The sequence below is a fragment of the Parasteatoda tepidariorum genome, chromosome 7, assembly GCF_043381705.1.
Source record: "Parasteatoda tepidariorum isolate YZ-2023 chromosome 7, CAS_Ptep_4.0, whole genome shotgun sequence".
NCBI lineage: Eukaryota > Metazoa > Arthropoda > Arachnida > Araneae > Theridiidae > Parasteatoda > Parasteatoda tepidariorum.
The window spans coordinates 63,866,118-63,889,406 of record NC_092210.1 but is presented as its reverse complement, the minus strand read 5'-3'; the positions used below and the strand labels follow the sequence as shown (position 1 = coordinate 63,889,406).

The following is a 23,289-nucleotide window of genomic DNA, read 5'->3' as shown; positions in this document are numbered from 1 at the left end:
GTATTTTATCAACTATAATAATGAATACACTTAAAAAAAATAAAGTTTTATTTGAAAAATAAAAACAAATTCCTACATGAACTCGTTTCAATGTATTATGCAACATATTAATTCCTGGTAATTGCTGCAATAAACACGTTCTCACACTTTATATTGCGAGGACAACAATTGGGATACTGTCCATCACCTGCAATCAATCTGCACAACGAATTCGAAGGATTTTTATAATCACACCTATAAATTAAAAGAAATGTCACTGAAATAAAATTAATTTACATTACTATCATAAAATAATATTTTCCGGAACATATTTTCCTTTCAAATATAATTAAAACAACGTGAAAAAGGAGTAAATAATACCACATAAACAAACATATCATCATTGCGAGAAACTATTATGAAGTAACGTTTTAAGTTTCAGAAACTAAAATAGGGAAAGGATACAAATTGGAGAAATTAGAAATAAATTAAAGTAAGGTAAAAAAAAAAGATTGACCAATTGGGTAGTAGAACAAGATGAAACATTCTTTTAAAAAAAATCTTGTTTGCTGCTACATTAATGGTCTATCAATTTTCCTTCATGTAATCTGTTTCTAAAAAGTTTTTTTTAAATTCATTTCTTTACTCTATAGATCAATCCTTTTATATGTATTGTAACTTGATTTAATTGTTTCTATCTCTCCGTGTTTCTCCCTCAATTCTGTGTTTTAACACTGAAAAAAATGGTTCATAAAGGGTATATGTCCGTTTATATGATGTTCCTTGTGGATTTTTAATATTATTTTAACGTAAGTTACATACAGCATTATTTGAAATTTCCATTCTAATCAAATTACGAATAATAGTGCTATTTTACGCATTCAAAGAGCTGTAATAATTAACTAATCATTCATACGTTCCACCGTTTCGTTATGTTTTAGAGCAGAGTGTGCCCAATTATCGTCTTGGTTAAAATTGCTGAGCATAGAGCGTATGTAAAAAGACCCATGTAAAAAGACTCATACGTTTTATGTTATGAGCTGATGTTTTTCTTTTCTTATAATCAAGAAAAGTCAAATGAAGCATTTATAAGAGTATTGTTCCGTACACAACTTGCTTGTCTTCTTTAATTAAACAAATAATTAAAACTTGCGAAATTAGAAATATATTTCATAAATTTTTCATATTGCACATTTTTTACACATTTCCCTCTTTCATTCCATGCATTTATAGTTGGTCTCGTGGTTCCATAGAGGGCTTATGTTATTTATTTTGACTTTTTAGGACTTGTTGTTGACTTGTTTCAACAGAAGTAAAAACTAAAAACACTGAAATACTAGAAACATTTATAAATCTATCAGGTTATGCCTCGAAACACATAATTATAAAACTAAAATAAAATTATTTATGCTTAATCTAAAACAATTTTACTTTGAATTTTGGTAGAAGTTCATTTATTAATGTAACTGGCTCAATTGTGAACTATGCTCTAAAAATTCCAGATCAAATTACGGTAAAAAGTACTGGCACTCAAAGAGCCTCTATTTTTTGCCAAAAAATCCACTTTTACCGGAAGATGTAACGAAACAAAAAGTCAGATAAAAAGGCAGACCGTTACAGTGATAATTACCTCAAAATCATTGAATTGCTTGAATTAAATAAATAATACTGTAAAAATTACGATAAAATAATATAAGGTAAGAAATGGATTTTAAGGATGATGCACCCAAAGTGCCGATACCTAATACCACAATACTATATTTTATTTTATAACCGTCGTTGAACAGCCGACCCAAATTTATGGGTTTACCACTACTAATGTTCAACTCCATAGCCTTGTAATTTTCAACCCAATCCAGAAGACAAGGGAACTCCTGGATCGAGTATTGGGAGAAATTTGCCTTCGTGGAGGACTTTTTGATGGAGCTAACCTCCATTTGCGTTACATGGAGAGGAAGACTATGAGAACCTCCCATGGTTAGCCTGACGACAAGGGGACTCTAACCCATGATCCGTCTACCTTTGAGCATGTTTCAGGGGATAGAGCGAACTCTCTATCCCCTGAGTCATCGCGGCTCACCTCAATACTATAGTTGAATTGCAACGGAAAGAAAGAAGTCCCTACCTTACTAAAAAATCATAAAATTTGCGCCGCATTACATTTAAATTTACAGTGCGCCAATAAAACAACGGACCACCCTAAATAAATTTTGATCTAATTATTGGATCTTAACTCATTTTTAATGGTTAGAGGGAGTGACATCAAATATGGTAATTAATTAGTGCAGACGATATTTTAAGTTACAAAATCAGACACAAAAATGTACTACTTTTTTTCTGAATAAAAATGTTTTTATTTTCGAAGGTTCGGTTTCTGTTAAATCGAATTCTAAATACGCAGCTTCTTCAAAATTTGATTTCTCATGAACTATTTGAACCGAGTTTGCTCAAATTTTGTATTTCGCCATGTAAAATTGCATACCTTAAAATGACGCAAAAAATTTTATACTTTTCAAAGCAAAATTTAAATTGAATAAAATTAAAAAAGTATTTTAAAATTAAGACAAAATTATAAAAAATGGAAATAAATATTAAATAAAATAACAAAAAATAATAAATATTTACTACATTCATTTTTTGCATGGAATTATGTTTGGATAAACGAATTTCATAATTGTGTGCAAAATTTTTTTAATTCGCTTAAAAAATTCTCGAGATAAGGGTAAAGTAAATTAGTAAAATTAACAAAAAGTAAAATTAACATTAAGGGATTCAAACTTTGGATTGCTCTTCCGATCAAACAATGGAGACCATATTTCCCAGATTACTGCTACCTCTTATATATTCAGAGTCAGAAATTCAAATAGGTCCATAAAATGAATTTGCCTGAACAATGGACGTATTTGAATTTTATAATTCAAATACGTCCATTATTGAGGCAAAGTACGTTTTTGTTCCTGATTTCATAACTTAAAATATCGTCAGCACTAATTAATTAGCATATTTGAGGTCATCCCTTGAAAATATTAAGAATTAGTCCTAGAATGTGAAGATCCCATCATTAGATCAAAATTTATTCAGAGTAGTCCGTTTTTTTTTCGTTTCTTTTTTGTTTTTTTTGCACTGTACAATGTTATAGTTCAACGTTAAACCAATATTTCTAAAAGCGCAGAAGCAACAATAACTTATATAGCAGAATAATGACAGCTCTTTGTCTAATTTTTCTCTTTTTTTTCTTGTAAATCTCTTCTTCTCATTTTTTTTCTTTTTTTTCTCTTTCTCTTACAATCATTTATTTCTTCAATTAGCATATTTGAGGATTAGCATATTACTTATTGATTAGCATATTTGAGGTCACTCCTTGAAACCATTAAGAATGAGTCCTAGAATGTGACGATCCTATCATTAGATCAGAAGTTATTCAGAGTAGTCCATTTTTTTCTTTTTTGAGCATTGTACAAATATTATAGTCCAACGTTAAAGCAATTTTTCTAAAAGTGCAAAAGCAATAATAACTTATATAACAGAATAATGACCGCTGTTTGTCCAATTTCTTTTTTTATTGTTACATATCTCCCACAATCATTTATTTTATCCTATATTATATTGATATTCATTTTTTTTAAAAAATCGATCATACTGATAAGACAGATAAAAGAATAATTCTAAATCAAATAAAAAAATATATACACACGTAAAATGGTGAAATACGCCATCTTCGCATTCTATTTTTTCACATTTATCTCTGATGTATGCTTGAGTACCAACTGGAACACGAATACCATCGACATTGCAGAATCCTACGATGCAAAAACAATTTACATTTGTACACTTTAGGCTAATATTTTGCATTCTCTCTTCATACTCAATAACAAGTCACGGTAATATGAGAGTTCTCATTACTATAATTGGGTAGTTTATTGCTGTATACAGAAGAACTGAAAACTGTCCCCAAGGAAATCATATACACACCCAATTAAAGTCAAGACATCGTTAAAGTTATTTTTATATAGCATTGAAATGGAAATAGACTGTGTAATGTTTCTTGATATAATTATTTCTGAAATTTTTATTTGCATTTAAATATGTACTCATATAATGAGCAATATAGTATATAGATGCAAATTTATCATCGATTACTTTATCCTTTACAATAAAGTCTTTTAAAGTTACAGAACATTTTTATTTGTTTGTAGTTTTATGATTTATGCATAAGTATTTTTTTAAATAAATATAAAATGTCGCAAAAAATATTTATTATTTGTTTAATTTATTGTAGTATTTTATTAAATACCTGTTGTGTAAAATATTAACGCAACACGGAGGAAAAGATTGATTTGTTCCCAGTGGCAGAGAATAGCATTAAAAAAATCAAATTTGAATACCTTGTAAATGAAAATAATTTGTGCATAGTATTGACCTAATGAATGTGTAAATGAAGAACAGTTTAAAAGACGACCCTATATTCTAATTTCAGTTTTTTCTTTTTTTTTAATTTTTGGCAAAATTTCAAAATGTAAGAAATTGAAATTATTTGTTTCGTTGTAACAACAACCAATCAAATTACAGATGATAAAAATATGCGCTCTTTACTTACATTCATTATTCACAAGCTTTTATATATCTGATATTTATGTTTAAGAGAATAAAAAAACTTCAATGAAAATTATTGTTCTATTAAATTTAATTTTTAAGAATCTGGTGAACGAACAATAGGATCTAAAAGCAACTGAGAAAGCTTTTCCGGGAGGGCAAACAATGGCAAACCGCTACTATTTATTTTGCTCATTGAATAATTTCATCACATACCTTAACTACTGATTTGAATTATTTATAAGAAAAAACTATATAAATTGTAATCTATTTGAGTAAAAAAAGTCTGGCTCTAAATTACCTTCTGAATTAGATTCAAAATTTAAAGTTTAGGAGAGAAAATTTCTCCATGTGAACCAATATTTTTTTTTAATGTTAGTAAATTAAAATGCTAAAAAGAAACTGCAGTGCGTGCAAAAATAAAAAGTGATTGCAATTAGCCTTAACATCTTAATATATAATACGAGAACCTACCAAATTACAAATATAATGAAATTTTTATTCAAGTGTAATATGAAAAATTTTGCTTTAAATACAAAAACCTCATAACATTTTAAAAAACATTTGCAGTATTATTGTGATGTTTATCTGCTATTTTTATTAAATCATTTGTTAGATTTCTCAAATCGCGCACAAAATGTAACAGTAAGATAACAAAAAAATATTTTTTTTAAAAGAAATATACTTTCAAGAATATATACACTTACAATAGTTTGAAAAAGAATAATGAATACGTTAAAAAAAGTAATATTTTTGTAAAATTGTTTTAAGGAAAATATTCAAAAGTATTAAATCGCTGAAAAATTTAATATTAATTTGTGACCATACTAATATTGTCTTGGTAGAAATTGAATACTTTAAATTTATTTTGATATGCAAAATATATGTTTGATTTTCCGTACGTAATACCTTAATATACTAAATTTGTACTTTTTTTCTTGAAAAATGAGGCATAATTTATAGTTTATTTACACAAATTCTGTTACTGCTTATTCATATTTACAGCTCCGTTTAATTGATTTTTAATTATAAAGTACTTACCATTGCTAGTATCTAGCTGCGTAACTTGAAAATTACTACGAACTAAAGTTGGCGAAAAAAATACTGAAACAGCAATAAAAATTAATATTCGTTTCATTTTAGTCCAATCTTTATTTAACTGATTAGGAATAAATTCTATAAAGAACACAAAGCAAAAAATATATAGTTTTCTACATGTATATTTAATAGTAATACAATAAAAGTTCTCTATACATTAAATTAGTGGATATTCAAACAAAATAATTCCTTCTTGTTTATTGATTATTGTTAAAAAGAGATTTAGCTTAACTAAAGCAGGAAATACTAAGTATGGCTTCCACAACTTTTTTCTTTCTTCTATCTTATCGGAAAAGATTAAAGGACTTCCTCAATTAATTTTAATTTCTGTGAACAGTGCTACAATGAATCAGAGAAAATTTAAGTTCAGTCGTAGTCAGGACCTTGGAAGTTTAAATTTGGTAATTACAAGATTCGAGATATATTTTTCCATCGAGACATTTTTACGGTATTTTTAGGAAGAGTCAAATAATATTTATATTAAAGCTCTTGATGTTTAATTAATTTTTCCTTTCTCTCGTTTCAGAAACGAAACAAGATTTATAATTAGTTAAAATAAATTTAATAAAAAAATTACAGTGCTGGTATTTTTAAAAAAGCTAAAGGGAAGAAGAAAAAAATTTGTCGTTTTAAAAGTCAACCACATCAGAAATTTTGTAAAAATGGGAAGAAACAATTGTTTGGTGATAGAAATGTATTTCAAAACCTTTCTTTTGAAGTGTGAAAAATATAAGAGTGCAATTGTTTCCTCCTTTTTTTTTGTCTATATTAAAATTAACTTTTTTAATTTTTTCGGTTAATTCTGTGTGATTAAAGTTTTCCTCAATGATAAAAAATTTGGGTGATAAGAGGCAGATTTCTACTTGTCGCAGTCATAAGATTATTGAAATCTTTTTTTTTTCTTTTTTCTTTTTTTATATCTGGAAAAAAATTTCTGTCAACATTTGAGCTCTTTAGTAAGTCAGCAAATAATTGAATTGAAGTTTAATTCCGTTTTTGATTCTAATTGCCAATTCCACTATTTTCTAATCTGCTTGTAGTAGTCAAGAAGAAAATAAAATTTTTATTGTTACCCGAAACTTAAAAATAGGAATCTCTTGTAATAAACTTATAAAGTATGTTTATGGAGAAAGAAACGAATTCTACGTTTCTAAAGTATGTTTCTAATAGCCAATATGTTTCTGAAGAAAGAAATGAATTCTATGTTTCTAAAGTATGTTCGTGAATGCTAGTATGCTTCTGAAAAAAAGAATGAATTCTATGTTTCTAAAGTATATTTCTGAACGACAATATGTTTATGAAGAAGGGAATGATTCTATGTTTCTAGAGTATGCTTCTGAGCTCCAGTCTGTTTTTGAAGCAAGGAATGAATTCTATGTTTCTAAAGTATGTTTCTGAAAGGCAGTATGTTTATGAAGAAAGTAATGAATTCTATGTTTCTAAAGTATGTTTCTGAAATCCAGTATATTTCTGAAAAAAGAAATGAATTCTATGTTTCTAAAGTATGCTTCTGAAAAAAAGAATGAATTCTGTGTTTCTAAAGTATATTTTTGAACGACAATATGTTTATGAAGAAGGGAATGATTCTATGTTTCTAGAGTATGTTTCTGAGCTCCAGTCTGTTTTTGAAGCAAGGAATGAATTCTATGTTTCTAAAGTATGTTTCTGAAAGGCAGTATGTTTATGAAGAAAGTAATGAATTCTATGCTTCTAAAGTATGTTTCTGAAAGCCAGTATATTTCTGAAGAAAGGAATGAATTCTATGTTTCTACAGTATGTTTCTGAATATACAAACACATATATATGTTAATATACAAACACATATTTAAATGGAAAAACCTCTTCCTGAAAAACATGGTTAGGGAAAAATTTAAAATCAAGAAAAAGGAGAGAAAAAGTATCCTACCGAAATAATGCCGCTTCTATTATTAGCCAATATATCTGCTATACTTATAATATCATTTACTAACATCTGTAAATCAGTAGCTTAATATAGCTCCAAGTTTCAATGATGGCAATCTTCAATTTCGCCACTGATTCAAATTGTATGCCATAAACTTATCCCGCCAAACATTGAGAAAAAAATATGTTCAAAACTATAAGAATGTGGTAAAATCTACCATGTTTCTCGTTTCTTAAAGAACACCAAAATGCTATGTAATTTTTTATCGAAGCACTTTGGTAATGATTTAGGTAAAATTAGCAATAAAACAAAAACAGGTTGATCACTATAAAATATTTTTCAGAAAAATATGTTTTGATTCATGCTTTGTCACTTATTAATTTCACATATGATTTGAGAAATTGATTTTTTTTTACGTTTGAAGACAAATTTTTTTAAAGAAAGCAATTTATTTTTTTTCTGCAATTTTATTTAAAATATGTTATTTATTGAAGTAAAATTTTCCGAATTTTAAACATTTCAGTTTCAAAACATTCTCGTTGAGTAATAAATTCAAATTTATTTGATGAGAATTTATTTATTTGTCCGAAAAATGGTGCATACATTTACATCCTTTCATTCTTATTAATTTAATTTTTTGACGCCGATTGAGTTTTAATTTTAACGAAGTAAAATTTTTCAAAATATTTCTGGAACTTATTAAATTTAATTTTATGGAATTTAAACAAAAAATTTACTTCGAAGTACTGTAAAATGATTGAACGATTCAAGCAATTGTTTTTTTGTTTTTTTTTGCTTTTTTGACTTTTTGAAAATTTTTCAGCAATGTTGCATAAAAACATAGAAGAAAATTTAAACATTTCAAAATTTTAAAAAAAAATTCTATTTTCATTATTCTACCTTTCATTGATTTTCTATTTTGATGAAGTCAATTAGTAACCAAACATTTTCACATTTCAAAATTAATCTCCTGAATTTTAAAGAATTCCATTTTAAAGTGCTTTTTGTAGAGTGAATTAAAAAAGTTTTTGAGCATAGATACAGTGATTTCTCAGAAAAATAACCTCAAAGTGAGCTCTTTCCAAATGGAATGGAGAGAAACTCTCTTTAAGCCTCATTAAAGGAACAATATCTACAATATGGAGAAAGTCATTTTCAATATTTTTTTTTTAAATTGAAAATTTTCGTAAAAGTGGAATTTTGTCAAAAAAATAATAATAAAGTAAATTAGAGAAAGGGCATAGAAATAATGCTATTTTCTCGGTTCATAAAATTGTTTATGCATACCTATTATGACATTATGGCGGGTCAAAGGTGTGAGAAATATTAATGACGTGTTTAAAGAAAACCTTTTAGATGGAAAGTGCTGTAACTACAGCACATATCTTAAATGGGTGGAAATTATTAAACGGAGAGAGGAGACCATAAATCTAATAGAAACTATTTCAGTAGCACATATCTTACATGCACTTTTTTATACGTAACCCATAATTACACTTTTTTATATGTTTTAAACCACATCTGAATATCTCGAAATTAAAAATACCCTGATAGGGAAACTGATCCATTCCTCTATTTGGTGACGCTGAATTCGGGGGTGGAGTGCAATTCAGAAACAAAAACAAGAGAAAATGATACCGCTTTCAGGTCTTAACCTTAAATTGTAGGTCATACAGATCTACAATTAAGGTTACAATTCGTGACAGTAATTATAGCTGGTATATCAGAATTTATTATTTACATCTTCACCTATGACTTCCATAAATTTTCTAATTTATTTCTTGAAAAACAGTTCATATTTTTTAATAACTCTTAAAAAATTTCTATATAAATTTCTTTTTACTTTTTATAGCAATTGATTTTTTTTTCTTTTTATAGAAATTGATAAGCAACGCACATATGTAGCTGATACTATTTTACTTTAGAAGAAATATAAGTTTATGTTTTTAGAAAAAACTGTTACAATTGTTAAAAGAATTATTAATTTTATCATAGTTGCACTTTTTTAAATTTCTAAGGTGAAATTTAAACAAAATAATATTCTAAGAAAGTATGATCAAAACTACCAGAATATGGTAAAATTGACCACGTTTCTGGCTCAATAAGAACCCTAAAAAGCTAGGTAAGTCTTACCTTTATGCATTGGTATTGATTTTCGTAAAATTAACAATAAAGCATGGCTTTATAATGTGTGATAAAATTTGGTAAGAGATGGAAAAAATTTATAATTGTATCAATATTTTAAAGTATGGATAAAAACCTATTTATTCAGTTAAGTTTAATTTTCAAGTTTATATTTTTTACTAAATGAGTGGTTATAAGAACTACAATTTTGAAGATAAGAATTTCTAGTAAACTTCATTATCAAAATGAGCAGAAAAATTACAAAATGTTGCTAAATGTTTTCTCATTTAAAAATATGACGTGTCACTTCTGGTCTTTCTACATTTGATGATATTTGGGCTATTATACTCTGTTTTGCTTATGGATAGTTGTCACGTGGATAAGTAGATAATAAATAAAACAAGAAAAAGCAATCTTCCACAAACGAAGTCAAAATAGAAACTTATAAATAGTGTGGAAAAGCATCGGTTGCGATGGTAAATTTAGCCTGATTTTTTTCACAAGTCGCATTAAGGCTACCAATTATCAATAAATGATGTAAACCTATTTACAAAATCATTTTTACCGAGATTTGGTGACCACGTTCAAAAGATTTATCAGCAAGATAATGCCCCCCTTCACGTTCACCAGGAACAGGGTTTAGATAATGGAATGCATTCTGTATAATGCTAATGTCTATGTTACAGTTTATAGTAGTTATATATGTCATATTCATAGAGTAACAAAAATTTACTATCTCTTTTAATATTTTCTTGAATCTGTCTGAATAAATATGTTCAAAAAATATTAAATCACTAAAAATAGTTAATAAAAGATGTACTGCGTTAAAGTTATTTAGATGCGGTTAATAAAACTGGCATAAAATGATGAGATAGATTTCCTCATCAACAATACCGAATCTTTCGCCGAACTTTCAGCTGCAGGCTTCTAAGCGGTTTTCTTCATGTTATCGATAAGAAAATAATGCGTAGTAGAACAATTTCTTTACAGTTTTGCGCTGTAACTTAAATCGGGATAGATATAATGTATAAGTTTTTACCCGAATTATAAAAGTATTTTGACTCAAGATCATAATGACAAAGGCCTAATTTAATTCATTAATCTTATTTAAAAATTAGTGAAAACCATTTTTTTTTCTAAAACTCTATTTTTTTACATAACAATGAAAATAACCCTCTAAGACTTTTATAAAACTATTATTATTATTTATTATTCAAAAATGAGTATTTTTAGTTATTTTTTTAAGGAATAAAATGTTGAGTGTTATGAAAGATCAGGAAATATAAATCCCCTAACCCCTTTCCTCAATCTCCCGTCAAAATCATGAAGCGAGCTTTCATCTCCTCTTTCTCGTGTCCGTGATATTTCCGGGCTACAGCGTTCAAATGTAATGCCCCAAAAAGGCATATCCATCTCTTGTGCTTGGTATTTTTTTAAATTTCTTATTTTACACACTAGATGGCTGCACCAAACTCTTTTTATTGCAACTGGAGATAGTTTATTTTAAACTAGATATCAGCGCTATCCAAATATATATATTTGTGATTTATACTCCGTACTCTTAGCTCAGCTACTTATGCTCTATGTGAATACACGTCTTTTGTGTTTTGTGATAAAATATTTTTTAATATTGTGTACATTAGGGAGTCAGAGTTACATGGACATACGGAGTATGTATAGAGTTCAGAATTTCAAGCTAAAAAGAATTCTAAAAATTAAAAATGAATATATATTTTCTACATACACTTTTTTTTAGATAATTTTTTTGAATAAAAAATAGGCACTTTTATGACAGTTATATTGAAAATAAGATAGTTAAAATGTTTTGAAAAATGGAAGGAGCTAGCTATTATAACAATCAATAAAGGTATTCAATAAACATAAGTCTTGCAAAATTAATAAATGAACTAATTAAGAAAGGGGATCAAGCTGGCTTCGAAAATGATTCAAGTAACACAGGAAATGCGGAAAATGTACAATTGTTCAATTGACAGATTGTATTCAAAACAATGTTTCTTGGTTAAATAATCAGGAAAACTGGTACTGTTCAGAAACGCTACTCACCTTTGCGTGTACTAACAAATCAGATGCCCTATTCTCACACCAACTAATCTATTGCTTGTTGATGAAATATCAAATGGGACTTGCATTTAATTTACATCCGCATTCTAGAAATCCTATTTAAACGAACAATTCTGATCAATCTAAATAACATTTCATAAAGGGTTGAGCGCAGGTAAAACGTTGAAATGCGCTGGAGTTATACTTTTTAAACGAGAAAAACTGGCGCACATTTCAAAGATTATCTGTAACGATATTTGGTTAAAAATTTGAGATGAATAATTTTTGCCGCAATTTCATCATCTATTTAATCAAATTAGAAAAATCAAAAGCTTAGAGCACTTGGTAAAATTTTGTAGCCACGTTTCTCTAAATTTAATATAATAAATTCGAGGATCCATAAGTATTTGCATTTTATTATCTAATATAATAAATTCATTGTTCATAATAATTTACCTGCTTTAAATTAGTATACTTAAAAAACAATAATTGAATAATTTTAAGTCTACCATATAAATATATGAAATTTTGTGAAATTTTGTAACATGTGTAATATGTGAAATTTTGTAACCACGTTTCTCTAAATTAAATATAATAAATTCGAGGATCCATAAGTATTTGCATTTTATTATCTAATATAATAAATTCATTGTTCATAATATTTTACCTGCTTTAAATTAGTATACTTAAAAAACAATAATTGAATAATTTTAAGTCTACCATATAAATATATTTTTTTAAATGTTTAAACCTCAAAGGCAACAATATTGGTAGCTGTTTAATTACTATGTTAGCAAATTTGGAAAATTCAAACATTTTAGCTTTTTAGAAAGCTCGTCTCCTGCTGATTATCGTGCACTGAACCCCATCCGTTGTTTTCCTATTTTACCGGTTTTCTCAATGAGGAAAGGCTCAATGCAAATGCTTCGTATTATAACAGCCTATATAAAGTGATGACGATGAAGTTTAGGCGAGGCTTTATTTTTATCTACCACTATTTCATGGTAATAACCCATGCAGTTTAAAAAAGGCTTTGCTTTATCTGCCAATATTTCTTGCTATTACGTTTCTATATATGGTGTACCCATGCAAATTAGGAGAGGCTTTGCTTTACCTGCCAATATTTTTCTAATTACACTCCTGTATTATTTCCATCTATACTCCCTGTGCAATCCTCCTCATGCAGGCTAAGAAAGACTTCGCTTTATCTTCTAATATTTCCTGCTATTAATACTCCGAATCTTTAGATACTTAATAGAACTAAACTTTTTCTGTGTACAAGTATTTCATGAGGTGGTTAAAACACTCCAATAATTTTAAACTAAGCTCAGTGACACGACAGCCTAAAGAAGGCTAAGACCTACTGTGTTCATCTCAGTTTCCTTGACCTTGGGCTCTGGGATGCAGGCCAATAATTTTAAAGAAAATCCTAATTAGAAATAGGCTAAATCACTGCACAACTTGTTTTTTAATGGAAATAAAGATCTAATCTAAAATTTGAATCTGGTTGATTTTTATAATATACATCACTTTCCTTTTTGTTTTGAAATATATCTTGAATTATTTTTGCAACTATATAACTTTTAAGCTTTTAAATTTGACGAATTATGAATGTATAAACGTTTAAAAAATGTTTAAAAACGAACTACAAAGCCACAATATTATTAGATTGACAATATTCTAAAAACAATCTATTTATACAAAGGACTACTAAATATAAGTTTTTATAAGCAACCCTGCATATTAAAAAAATACATCGTGTGCTCTAACTCTAACGTTAATTCTCTAATATTAGTACCCCATATTACTCTAATATTAATTATTGCTCTAATTCTAATATAATTCTTGCAATGCCTCTCAAAAACTTATTTAAGCCAGCACCGAGTGATCAAATGTCAATTTAGCCTAAACAGTTGCGCAGTGAAGCCATTTCACTAGAAGTCAGATGTATATTTGATGACTACAACTCTATATGTAAATGCAGGAGACAATTTGTGACACTACTCTTGACATCCCGACTAAAGCGCCCCTCACTCTCTTTATCACCAAGCACGAATAAAATTTAAATAGCGTGGAACGTGCGTAAATAAAGCCATATGAAAAAACGTACAGCGGTTTTGATATTATAATGAGGCACCTTTTTCAATTTTTAAAAGCAAAATGAAAACGAGAAACGCAAGCAAGTTACAACAAGAAAGAAATAACCGATAGGACTAGGCTTAGAAAACAATAGTAAAATAAATTACATAGCTTTAAAAAAAAAAAAAGAAAGAACCGATAAGGTTAGGCTTAGAAAACAACGGTAAAATAAATTACATAGCTTTATTGTAATTTCCCTACGCCCATTTGCTAAACGTTTTTTTTTCTTTGTAGTAATGATATCACTTGATTGTAATTTTTCCACCATTTCTGTGTTCTCTCTTCCACTCTGTTCGATATTAAAGAAGTGAGCCAAGCTAGTTTTCCTTTTTATTTTCATCAGCCGCAATTTTAAAGTCTTCTCTTAGTTTAAATGTGAAAGACTGCTATGGGGAAATTCCTCTTAACTACAACCTACAACTATTATATTAGATGGAATCTGTATTTGTTCTTCCCCTCCTCATTTAAATAGATTATAAACAATATTTGTACGAACTGTTCTACAGAGGCGGAACGTTAAATAATATTCCGCCTCTATCTATATGTACAAAGCAATTAATTTACAATGTTTGAGGTTGTATATGTCGCAAATATAGTTTTTACGAGATCGGATAGTTCCTTGCATATCGATTAATTTCGCTCAAAAGTGGATCCTGTGTTTTTTCAGTAGCGTCGTCCTGTGTTGTAACTTCTTCAGTTGTGTATTCTGCGAAATCGTATTTTTCAGCTCTATATTTTTCAGGTGCAGATTTTTCAAATTTGTCAGGTTCACCTGAAACTTCTTCGTAATCGTTTTCGAATTTTTCGTCCTCTTCTTCTGAATCTTCTTCGTCATCGTTTTCGAATTTTTTGTCCTCTTCAACTGAATCTTCTTCGCCATCGTATTCGAATGTGTCTTCTTCAGCTGAATCTCCTTCGTAATCATTTTTGAATGTGTCTTCTTCAGCTGAATCTTCTTCATAATCATTTTTTTCAGCTAAGTCTTCTTTGTGTTCGTTTTTTTCCGATGTGTCCTCGTTTGAAGGAACCTGTGTGAAGTTGCCATAGTCTTCCATGATCCAATGCTTCGGGAAAGAGTAATTTTCTGGTAATGGCCCAATAACTTTGCATTTAGGAAATGTGGGACAGCACTCAAAGATGCCTTTTCCTCGAACAAGTGTACAACTTATACTGGGATGTTTTGGTCTGAAAAACACTGGAGCACATCTGATAAAAAAAAGAAATGAATATATATATATATATATATNAAAAACAATAGATACCCAACTAAAGTAATAAAATTTTATATAAAATCATTGAATTAATCGTATATTTTTGTAGATATATTTACTAAACATTTTTTTTGTTAATTTTTATAATTTTCCCATATGCAAATCCATTTTGGGTAAATCCATTGCCAAAATTATTTACTAAATAATTTCTTTGATAATTTGTATAATTTTTCCATGTACAAATTCATTTCGGGCAAATCCGTGGTTAAAATTATTTGCTGAAAATTCCTTTACTAAATAATTTCCTTTGTTAATCTATACAATTTTTCCATGTGCAAATCCATTTCGTCAAATCCGTGGGTAAACTTGTTTGCTAAAAATTTCGTTATTAATTTATACAATTTTTCCATGTGCAAATCCATAAATCCATTTCGGGCAAATCCGTGGCTAAAATTATCTACTAAAACTTTTTTCTTTGCTAATTTTTTAATGTGCAATTCCATTTCGGGCAAATCCGTGTTAAAATTATCTATTTAAATTTTTCTTTGATAATTTATATAATTTTTCCATGTGCTAATCCATTTCGTGCAAATCCGTGTCTAAAATTATTTGCAAAACAGGCAATTTATGTTTCGCTTTTCTATTTTATATTTTTTCTTAAATTAACATCTGTTTTCTAAAACTATTTACGGTCAATTCTCAAAATTATCCAGTATAATATTACCTTGCGCACATCCATTTCGGGTCCATCCTTGGTAACTAACAAATCAATGCACAGAATAACAAATCACTTCAGCAGTGCAGTAAGAACGACACTTTAAAACCCTCTTGTTACACTCAATTCGCGCTTTTGTTTTCATATTTTGTAATCTGGCAATCTTTCTGCGAAAACATTTTTAAATCATTCTTGAAAAATTTCTCGTTCATGTAAGTTGATCTGATTTCGCTACACGCTTTAATAGTCCATTTTTATACAGTTTTTTCTTTTTATATTATTTTATTTTCTGTTTTTACATGTTATTTTTACTTATTTTTACTTTTTGTGTTCTATTTTATTTGTTGTAATTTTTATAAAAAAAAGTTTTTGAGTGCTCCTCACACTATTGTATTAATGTATTTTGCTTTGGCTTTATTGATACAAGATCAGAAAGCACTCTGTTTTGCGGATATAATCGTGTGGGCTGATGAAAAGATTATATCTTTTTTTCTGGGTTTTTTAATGAAATTTCATCCCTTTTTTTTTTTTTTTTNTTTTTTTTTTTTTTTTTTTTTTAAATAAAATGTTTGTTGTTTTTTTTTACTTATTATTTCCCACCCCCTTTTTTTCATATGTCTATAATTTTTCTTTGTTTTATTCTTCATTTTGAACTTATATATATATATATATATATTTAAAAAAACAGAATGAGTTATATTAATATTTTCTGTTTATTTCACTCAAAAATATTTTAAATAAATTAAAGGTGTTATCATTTTTATGTCATTAAAAAGATTTTGCATAGAGTTAGACGTGCGCCAAACTAAACACTAAAATTATTTTCTGCACCTTAGAGAGACTGCAAATTGTAAGAAAATAAACAATTAATGCGATTAATTACATAACGATACGATTGATTACAGAACGATACGACTAATTACATAACGATACGTTTAATTAACGATTGGAATTGAATAAATGATTTTTACAATTGTGTGCATTAAATTTTCAATTTTCTAAAAACGTTTTCAAAATAGAGCGAAATACGCTAAGAGTGTATGACTCATTACATTCTGGTGTATATATATATATATATATATATACAGTGGCATACGCAGAATTTTTTCAAGGGGGGTGTTCANAACCAGCCCAGGGCGATATATATATATATATATAGCATGCACGTAAAATTACTAAATCAGGCACCGAAACATATCGAGCATTAACGTTGGTTAAGTATTTTTTGTGCCTGATTTAGTAACCTAAAATAACGTCTGCACTATTTAATTAACTTTCTTAAGTTTAAGACCTTGAACCATTAAGAATAAGTCATATGAGTAAATATAATAATTATATAAAAACTATTCAGGGTATTCGACTTTTTACTTCACGCATTTACATTATACAAAATACATTAAATACTTTGTGTCATGTTTCGCATTTTTTTCTTAATTTATGATACATTTTAGTTAGAAAAAAACATGCCCAGTACTGGTACTTATTGTTTTGGCTTGTATAGATGAAAAAATAATATTGCAAACACAATTGTAATGTTAAAATTGATAGAACATTCGACTTTAGTTATTAATTTAAGTTTATTTCATGCCATCAGATATTCTAATGCATTCTAGCTTAATGTGGTTTTACTTAATTTTTGTAGAAATTATGACTTAAAGTAAAACAAGAGTAAAAATTTTTGAGAAATGAAATCAAGACTTTTCAAAGAATTAAAATCTTTGGAAGATTTGATTAAATTAAATAAATATGATTTTTTCTCAATAATTTTCTTTCCCTAAATTTTAAAAATAATAATTTCGAAAACTATATGTGTGATAAATACTGCTTAATGTAGTTAAAGGAGTTTTTCAAAATTTCATAATTTTTACAATATGAGGTAGAAAATAATAAAGTGAGTGCGCTTCATAAAGTCATAAAAACGATATTTTTAATTTATTTGTATTTTATTATTTATTTAACATAACAAGTTCGACTAATTATATTAATTCAATGTGGTTTTATTTTTGCACGAAACTGCTTTTTTATTATTGTCAATAATGTACTTAACAGTGTATTTTATAATTCAGAAGACTTTTCAGAATATCAAAAAAAGTTTCAACACTATTAATTTAAAAATTTCATTGATGGTAAAATTAAATAAGCAATTGTTATTCCGTAAAAAAACGGGGTCTATATCTAAATTATTTATTTTAAAAAGAGCAAACGCATTATAATTACAAAATAAAAAAAATTAAAATCAGCATTTACACCTAAAAGGTGATTCTAGATTAAACGTACAAGGTGATTCTAATTTAAATTAAATTTAACTCACCCAGTTATTCGAATTTTCCCTGGCTCACAATTAACTATTTCACATTTTTCAACATCAAATGCGTAGTCATTAACAGGAATCAACAGTCCATTGAGATATTCACAATATCCTACAAGAAAAAAAATTTGACTTTATCCGAGAAAATCCTGTATACTTTTATCAACGAACACCAATTAATCAATATTTTAAAAATGATTTTTTGAACTTTCATATTGCATTATATTCATATTAATAACCTTTTGATTAATGTTTTTGGTGAAAAAAAAAGCAAATTGCAAATTTTAACAAATACTAATATGATCAAAGTTGGAATTTCGTAATTAGATACGATATCGAAAATCGATGACAAGGTGAGAACATTTATCACATTAAGTAGGCATTGTGTACAAAGTGCAAACAATCATTGCATACATTGCCTAAGCATTCTACAGAAAATGCGAACAAGCATTGCATACTCTACCTAAGAATTACACTCTATAACAAAAAAGTCGACGCACCAAGAAGGAGTTGTCTGATTGAAACGAAAATTGGTGGATAGGAAGACAATGTACAGAATAGTAAATGATTAAAATTTCAGAACAATTGAATAATTTATTTCAGAGTTACAGTAACAAGTTCAATAAGGTGTTGACCCGCCTCTAGCCTGGATACAAGCTGCCACACGGCGTGGCATAGACCGATAAAGCTCCCGGATGGTCTCTTGCTGTATTTCCTGCCAAATTCGATCCAATTGTCGAACGAGGTCATCAACATTCCGTGCCGGATGTAATCGCCTTCCCATCATATCCCAGACATGCTCGATGGGAGAGCGATCTGGTGGTCTGGCAGGCCAAGGAAGAGTTTGACAGGCTTGCAGACAGTTCATAGCAACACGTGCCGTATGTGGTCTGGCATTGTCTGGCTGAAAAACCAGCCCAGGGCGCTGCAAAAGGAACGGTAGCAAAACAGGTCTTAGGATGTCGTTGACGTACCGCTGTGCAGTAAGTGTACCTCTAATGACGACCAAAGGGGTCCGACTGTCAAAGGAAATGACACCCCAGACCATAATGCCTTGTTGAGGGCCGGTGTGGCGTGCAGTAGTGAAGGCAGGATCCCCCTCTGCCCTGTGCGTCTTCAAACACGTCTTCGATGATCGTCGGGACACAGTTGGAAGCGGGATTTGTCGCTAAAGATTATACGTCCCCAGTTGGTATCATTCCAGTCTGATCTGTTCAAAACATTCATGCATACGAAATTTCAAAGCAGGATGATTGTTTCTTGGTGAGTCGATTTTTTTGTTATAGAGTATATATACGAAGTGTGAACAAGCATTGTATACATTGCCTAAGCATTAAATACGAAAGGCGAACATGGCTAAGCATTATATACGTAAAACACTCAAGTAAAACTAATAGCAAAATCATAAAAAATCAAGAAATACATTTAAAGAAAAAATAAATTATTATTTTTCTAAATATCTTCCCTTAAATGATATGCAATGATTATATCGCTCAATCCATAAGTAGAGTAGCCTAGCAATTGCAAATTTGGCCATTTTGGCAGCCGCTTCAAAAAACTCTACACTGCAGAAATTACGTTAGATTTACTTTTATAATTTCTGAAAGGAGTTTCTCTTTCAACGTCAGTCAGAAAATACAGTGCTATAAAGAGGATGTGGCATGATTTTAATATTCCATTTACTAAGATTTTGCTGAACAAAAGTAGCGACATGCAGGTGGACACAATGCATTTCGTTTTTAACTCTGAACTCTCACTTTCATTTCTGTTGGGCAAATAAAAACAAATCCTTAAGCAAGCACGAAATAAGGAAAATAACTTCGTTTTACTTCATTTAGAATATTTACCATTTTGAAAAAAATCGCTTGCATTTTATTTTAGGTTTCACGGTGTTGCCAATGCATGAAAAAATAATCCGACACGTAGTTTTCATTTAATGTCTTTTGTAAGTGCGGGAAAAAAAACGGAGCGCCTTGAATAACTTTTAATTGAGTGATCACAATCTTAATGGTTTAAAAGGTTGACCTCAAATATGCTAATTAACTAGTACAGATCATATTTCCAGTTAAGAAGTCAGACACTAAAACGTAATTTCTCAGAATAAACATAACTTTTTTTCGACGAATACCGATCCTTACCCTTAAAATATGGGTGAGGTTTAGTCGTGAAAATATGGGTGAAATTTCGGTCTCAATAGTTCCGTTAGGCGAGCGAATCAATGTTTGGAGCCTCGCCTAGTGTTTGGGCGTTAAATTTTACTTTTTACGTGTTTCGCCATATATCAAGAACCAGTTATAAATGGTGAATTGAGTTTTTGCATCAACATGATATTATTTGTTTGAAGTTAGTTTAGTTGTATAAAAGATCTTTTAAATTTATCAAGAACTAAGAATATGCTGGAGTATTTCTCCTCGCATTGAATTTCCCTTGGTGAGAATCCCAGCGATGGCTGTTCCATATAAATTCTGAACCGTGCTCACAAACACCACAGTTCCAACGTGGTGTATCTTAGGTGTGAAATATCTTAGACGGAAGACGCAAAAGTGGGTAAGTTTCATCAAAAAGCCCTAAACGAAGGCAAATTTCTTCCAATACGTGATCCAGTATTTTCTTTGTCTTCTGGATTGGGTTCAAAATTACAAGGATACGGAGTTGAACATTGGTATTCGTAAACTCAAAATTGGGTCAGCTGTTCTACAACGATTATAAAGTAAAATAAAATGCTTAAAGTTGTATATAATTTAGACATTTTTTTAATGCGAATAGAAGATGTTTAACTTTAATGTCATTTTTAATGAATGAAAAAGTTTGAAAAATGCTTATAGTTTCAGTTTTTAAAGTTAAAATTTTATGAAAACCACAATTAAAAAATTCTATTATTAGTTTAGACCGAATAAAATATAATTTTATTGACTTAATACAAAAAGCACATCAAGACAATTCCACATGTGTCTAGATGGCAATCTCAGATTCTCAAAAATGCCTAAGATATTTACAATGAGTACAAAAGTGTACATTTTATAATTAAAATCTTAACGATTTGTTGTGGTTTCATTCAATTAAGCATAATAAATACATGAGTAACGATACCTCACTCGTCCTGATAGTATTATTTAAGTTTCTTTTTTGAATAACAGCCGTTTTGAACTAAAATCTATCAAAATAAAAGAAAATTTTTAAAAAAGTGCACATGGTCTTACTTATAAGATTTGTTCACATCACGGACTAACCTAAATACATCAAGTTTTAGTCAGAAATGGAAGCTTTTGACCCTAAATGCTCATCACTGCGTTATAGTCATTAAATAATGCATTGGTGGCTTTGAAAATCAAATTTTTCAATTTTTAAAAAATATGTTACGAAATAGAATTTGCTGAATATTTCTCCCTGAAATCAGCATCAAATATCTAGCAGGCACAGCTAATGGGTTCTAAGTACTTCTTGGTTTTAGGTTTGTTTTAAAACTGAAATTAAAAAGTTGTGAATTCTTTCCACGCTGAGAAAAAAATATGGTCAAAATTTTCAATTTTTAAAAAATATGTTACGCAATAGAATTTGTTTAATATTTCTCCCTGAAATCAGCATCAAAAGATCTACCAGGCACAGTTGATGGGTTCTAAATACTTCTTGGTTTTAGGTTTGTTTTCAAACTGAAATTAAAAAGTTGAGAATTCTTGACACACTGAGAAAAAAATATGGTCAAAATTACCAGACTGTGTTAAAATTTGCCGTGTTTCTGACTCTATTTAAACACCAAAAGGCTCGGTAATTTTTACCGAACAGCTTTAAGCAATGATTTTGAAAAAAAAATAACAATAAAATATAATTTTATACTATGTACTAAAATTTGGTAATCTTGACGAGTTACCTAAGAGTATGGCATTAAAAACCATTCATTCAGAAAAAATTTCTTTTCACTTTTTTTTTTTTTTTTTTTTTTTTTTTTCCTTTTTTTTTTTTTTTTTTTGCTGAATGCCTGACATTAGGAACTTTAATTATGAAAACCGGAAGTTCCAGTAAACCGTTTCCACATAAACAGAAAATTACCAAATGAATGGTTGAAATACCGTTTATTTTGATAATAATAACCAGAACATGTAGTTGTTGTTTTTTTTACTAGAAATGCCATACAGAAAGCTGCAAAATTATCCTATCCGTGCTGTTTCTTTTACATGAAACGACATTACTTTTTCCTCATCTGTAAGCAAGTTTGAAAGATACAACAAATTAATAAATATATATCTAAATAAAGAACTAAAATATATTTTAATGAAATACATTGAGAAAAAATGTGATTCTCAAAGATCTTTTAATGGAGATTAAAAACCATTCTGAAAGCTGTGTTTCGAGCTGTGTTGAAAAATTAAAAACAAATAACAATAATTACGTACCATTATCCGTGTTAATATACATCATTTTCACATATGAATAAGAACATGCGAAGAAATCTGCAATAAAAATCCAACAGATAACAATTTTATGCATCATTTGTTCTGAAATAGATATTGCCTTCCGAAATTCGTTTTGAAATTTAAAGCCCTAATCTTTCTAACTTCATGCTGAGGAAGAATACAAACTACTAAAATACAAAATAATATGCTGTTATTTTAATTGATGAGAATTTGAATAAAAAAAAAACAGAAAAGAAGTTTTAAAAAAAAAATTGAAATGAAAATTCTTTTTACAATGATTACTTTGTTTGGGAAAATACGTTCCCTCCATTTTGTTGTGAGACATTATTTTAAAAAACCGGTTTTAAGACAACAAAAAAATAGAAACTTGCTTTCTTTAACAAATTACATTGATGAGATGACTTATTATTATTTTAAAATTTTATACACCCACACATACGGGTCAAATAGTGCAATGATGACATATATAACTCATCATTGCACTATTTGATTCTTCTTATAAATATTTTTTTATCTATTATATAATAATTTTTCAAAGATTCATTTATCAAAAATTCATTATTGTTAAAAACGTATTATTTCGCTTTCAAAATGTTCCGGTTTTAAGCTTCTTAAATTCGTGATAAACACTATCATGAACAGAATTAATTTATCGTTGTCCAATCAGATAATTTCCGAAAATAAAAAGTATATAAAAAAGCATTCAATAATTTTAAAAGCATACACATTTAAAAGCATTCAAATTA

The 23,289-nt window shown here is 28.6% G+C and overlaps 2 protein-coding genes across 2 annotated transcripts in view; one reads left to right on the top strand and one right to left on the bottom strand.

The window, feature by feature from the left end:
* LOC107452671 (prohormone processing protease amontillado) overlaps positions 1-23,289 on the top strand; it is a 274,223-nt gene that overhangs the window by 117,066 nt on the left and 133,868 nt on the right. The window lies entirely within an intron of this gene.
* LOC122268363 (17S U2 SnRNP complex component HTATSF1) lies at positions 31-23,181 on the bottom strand. Its single transcript, XM_043047557.2, has 5 exons — positions 22,523-23,181; positions 18,135-18,243; positions 5,614-15,103; positions 3,674-3,779; positions 31-234 (listed from the first exon to the last, which is right to left on the bottom strand). The coding sequence occupies exons 1-3, from the start codon at positions 22,617-22,619 to the stop codon at positions 14,497-14,499; spliced, it is 813 nt and encodes a 270-aa protein (XP_042903491.1). The 5' UTR covers positions 22,620-23,181; the 3' UTR covers positions 31-234; positions 3,674-3,779; positions 5,614-14,496.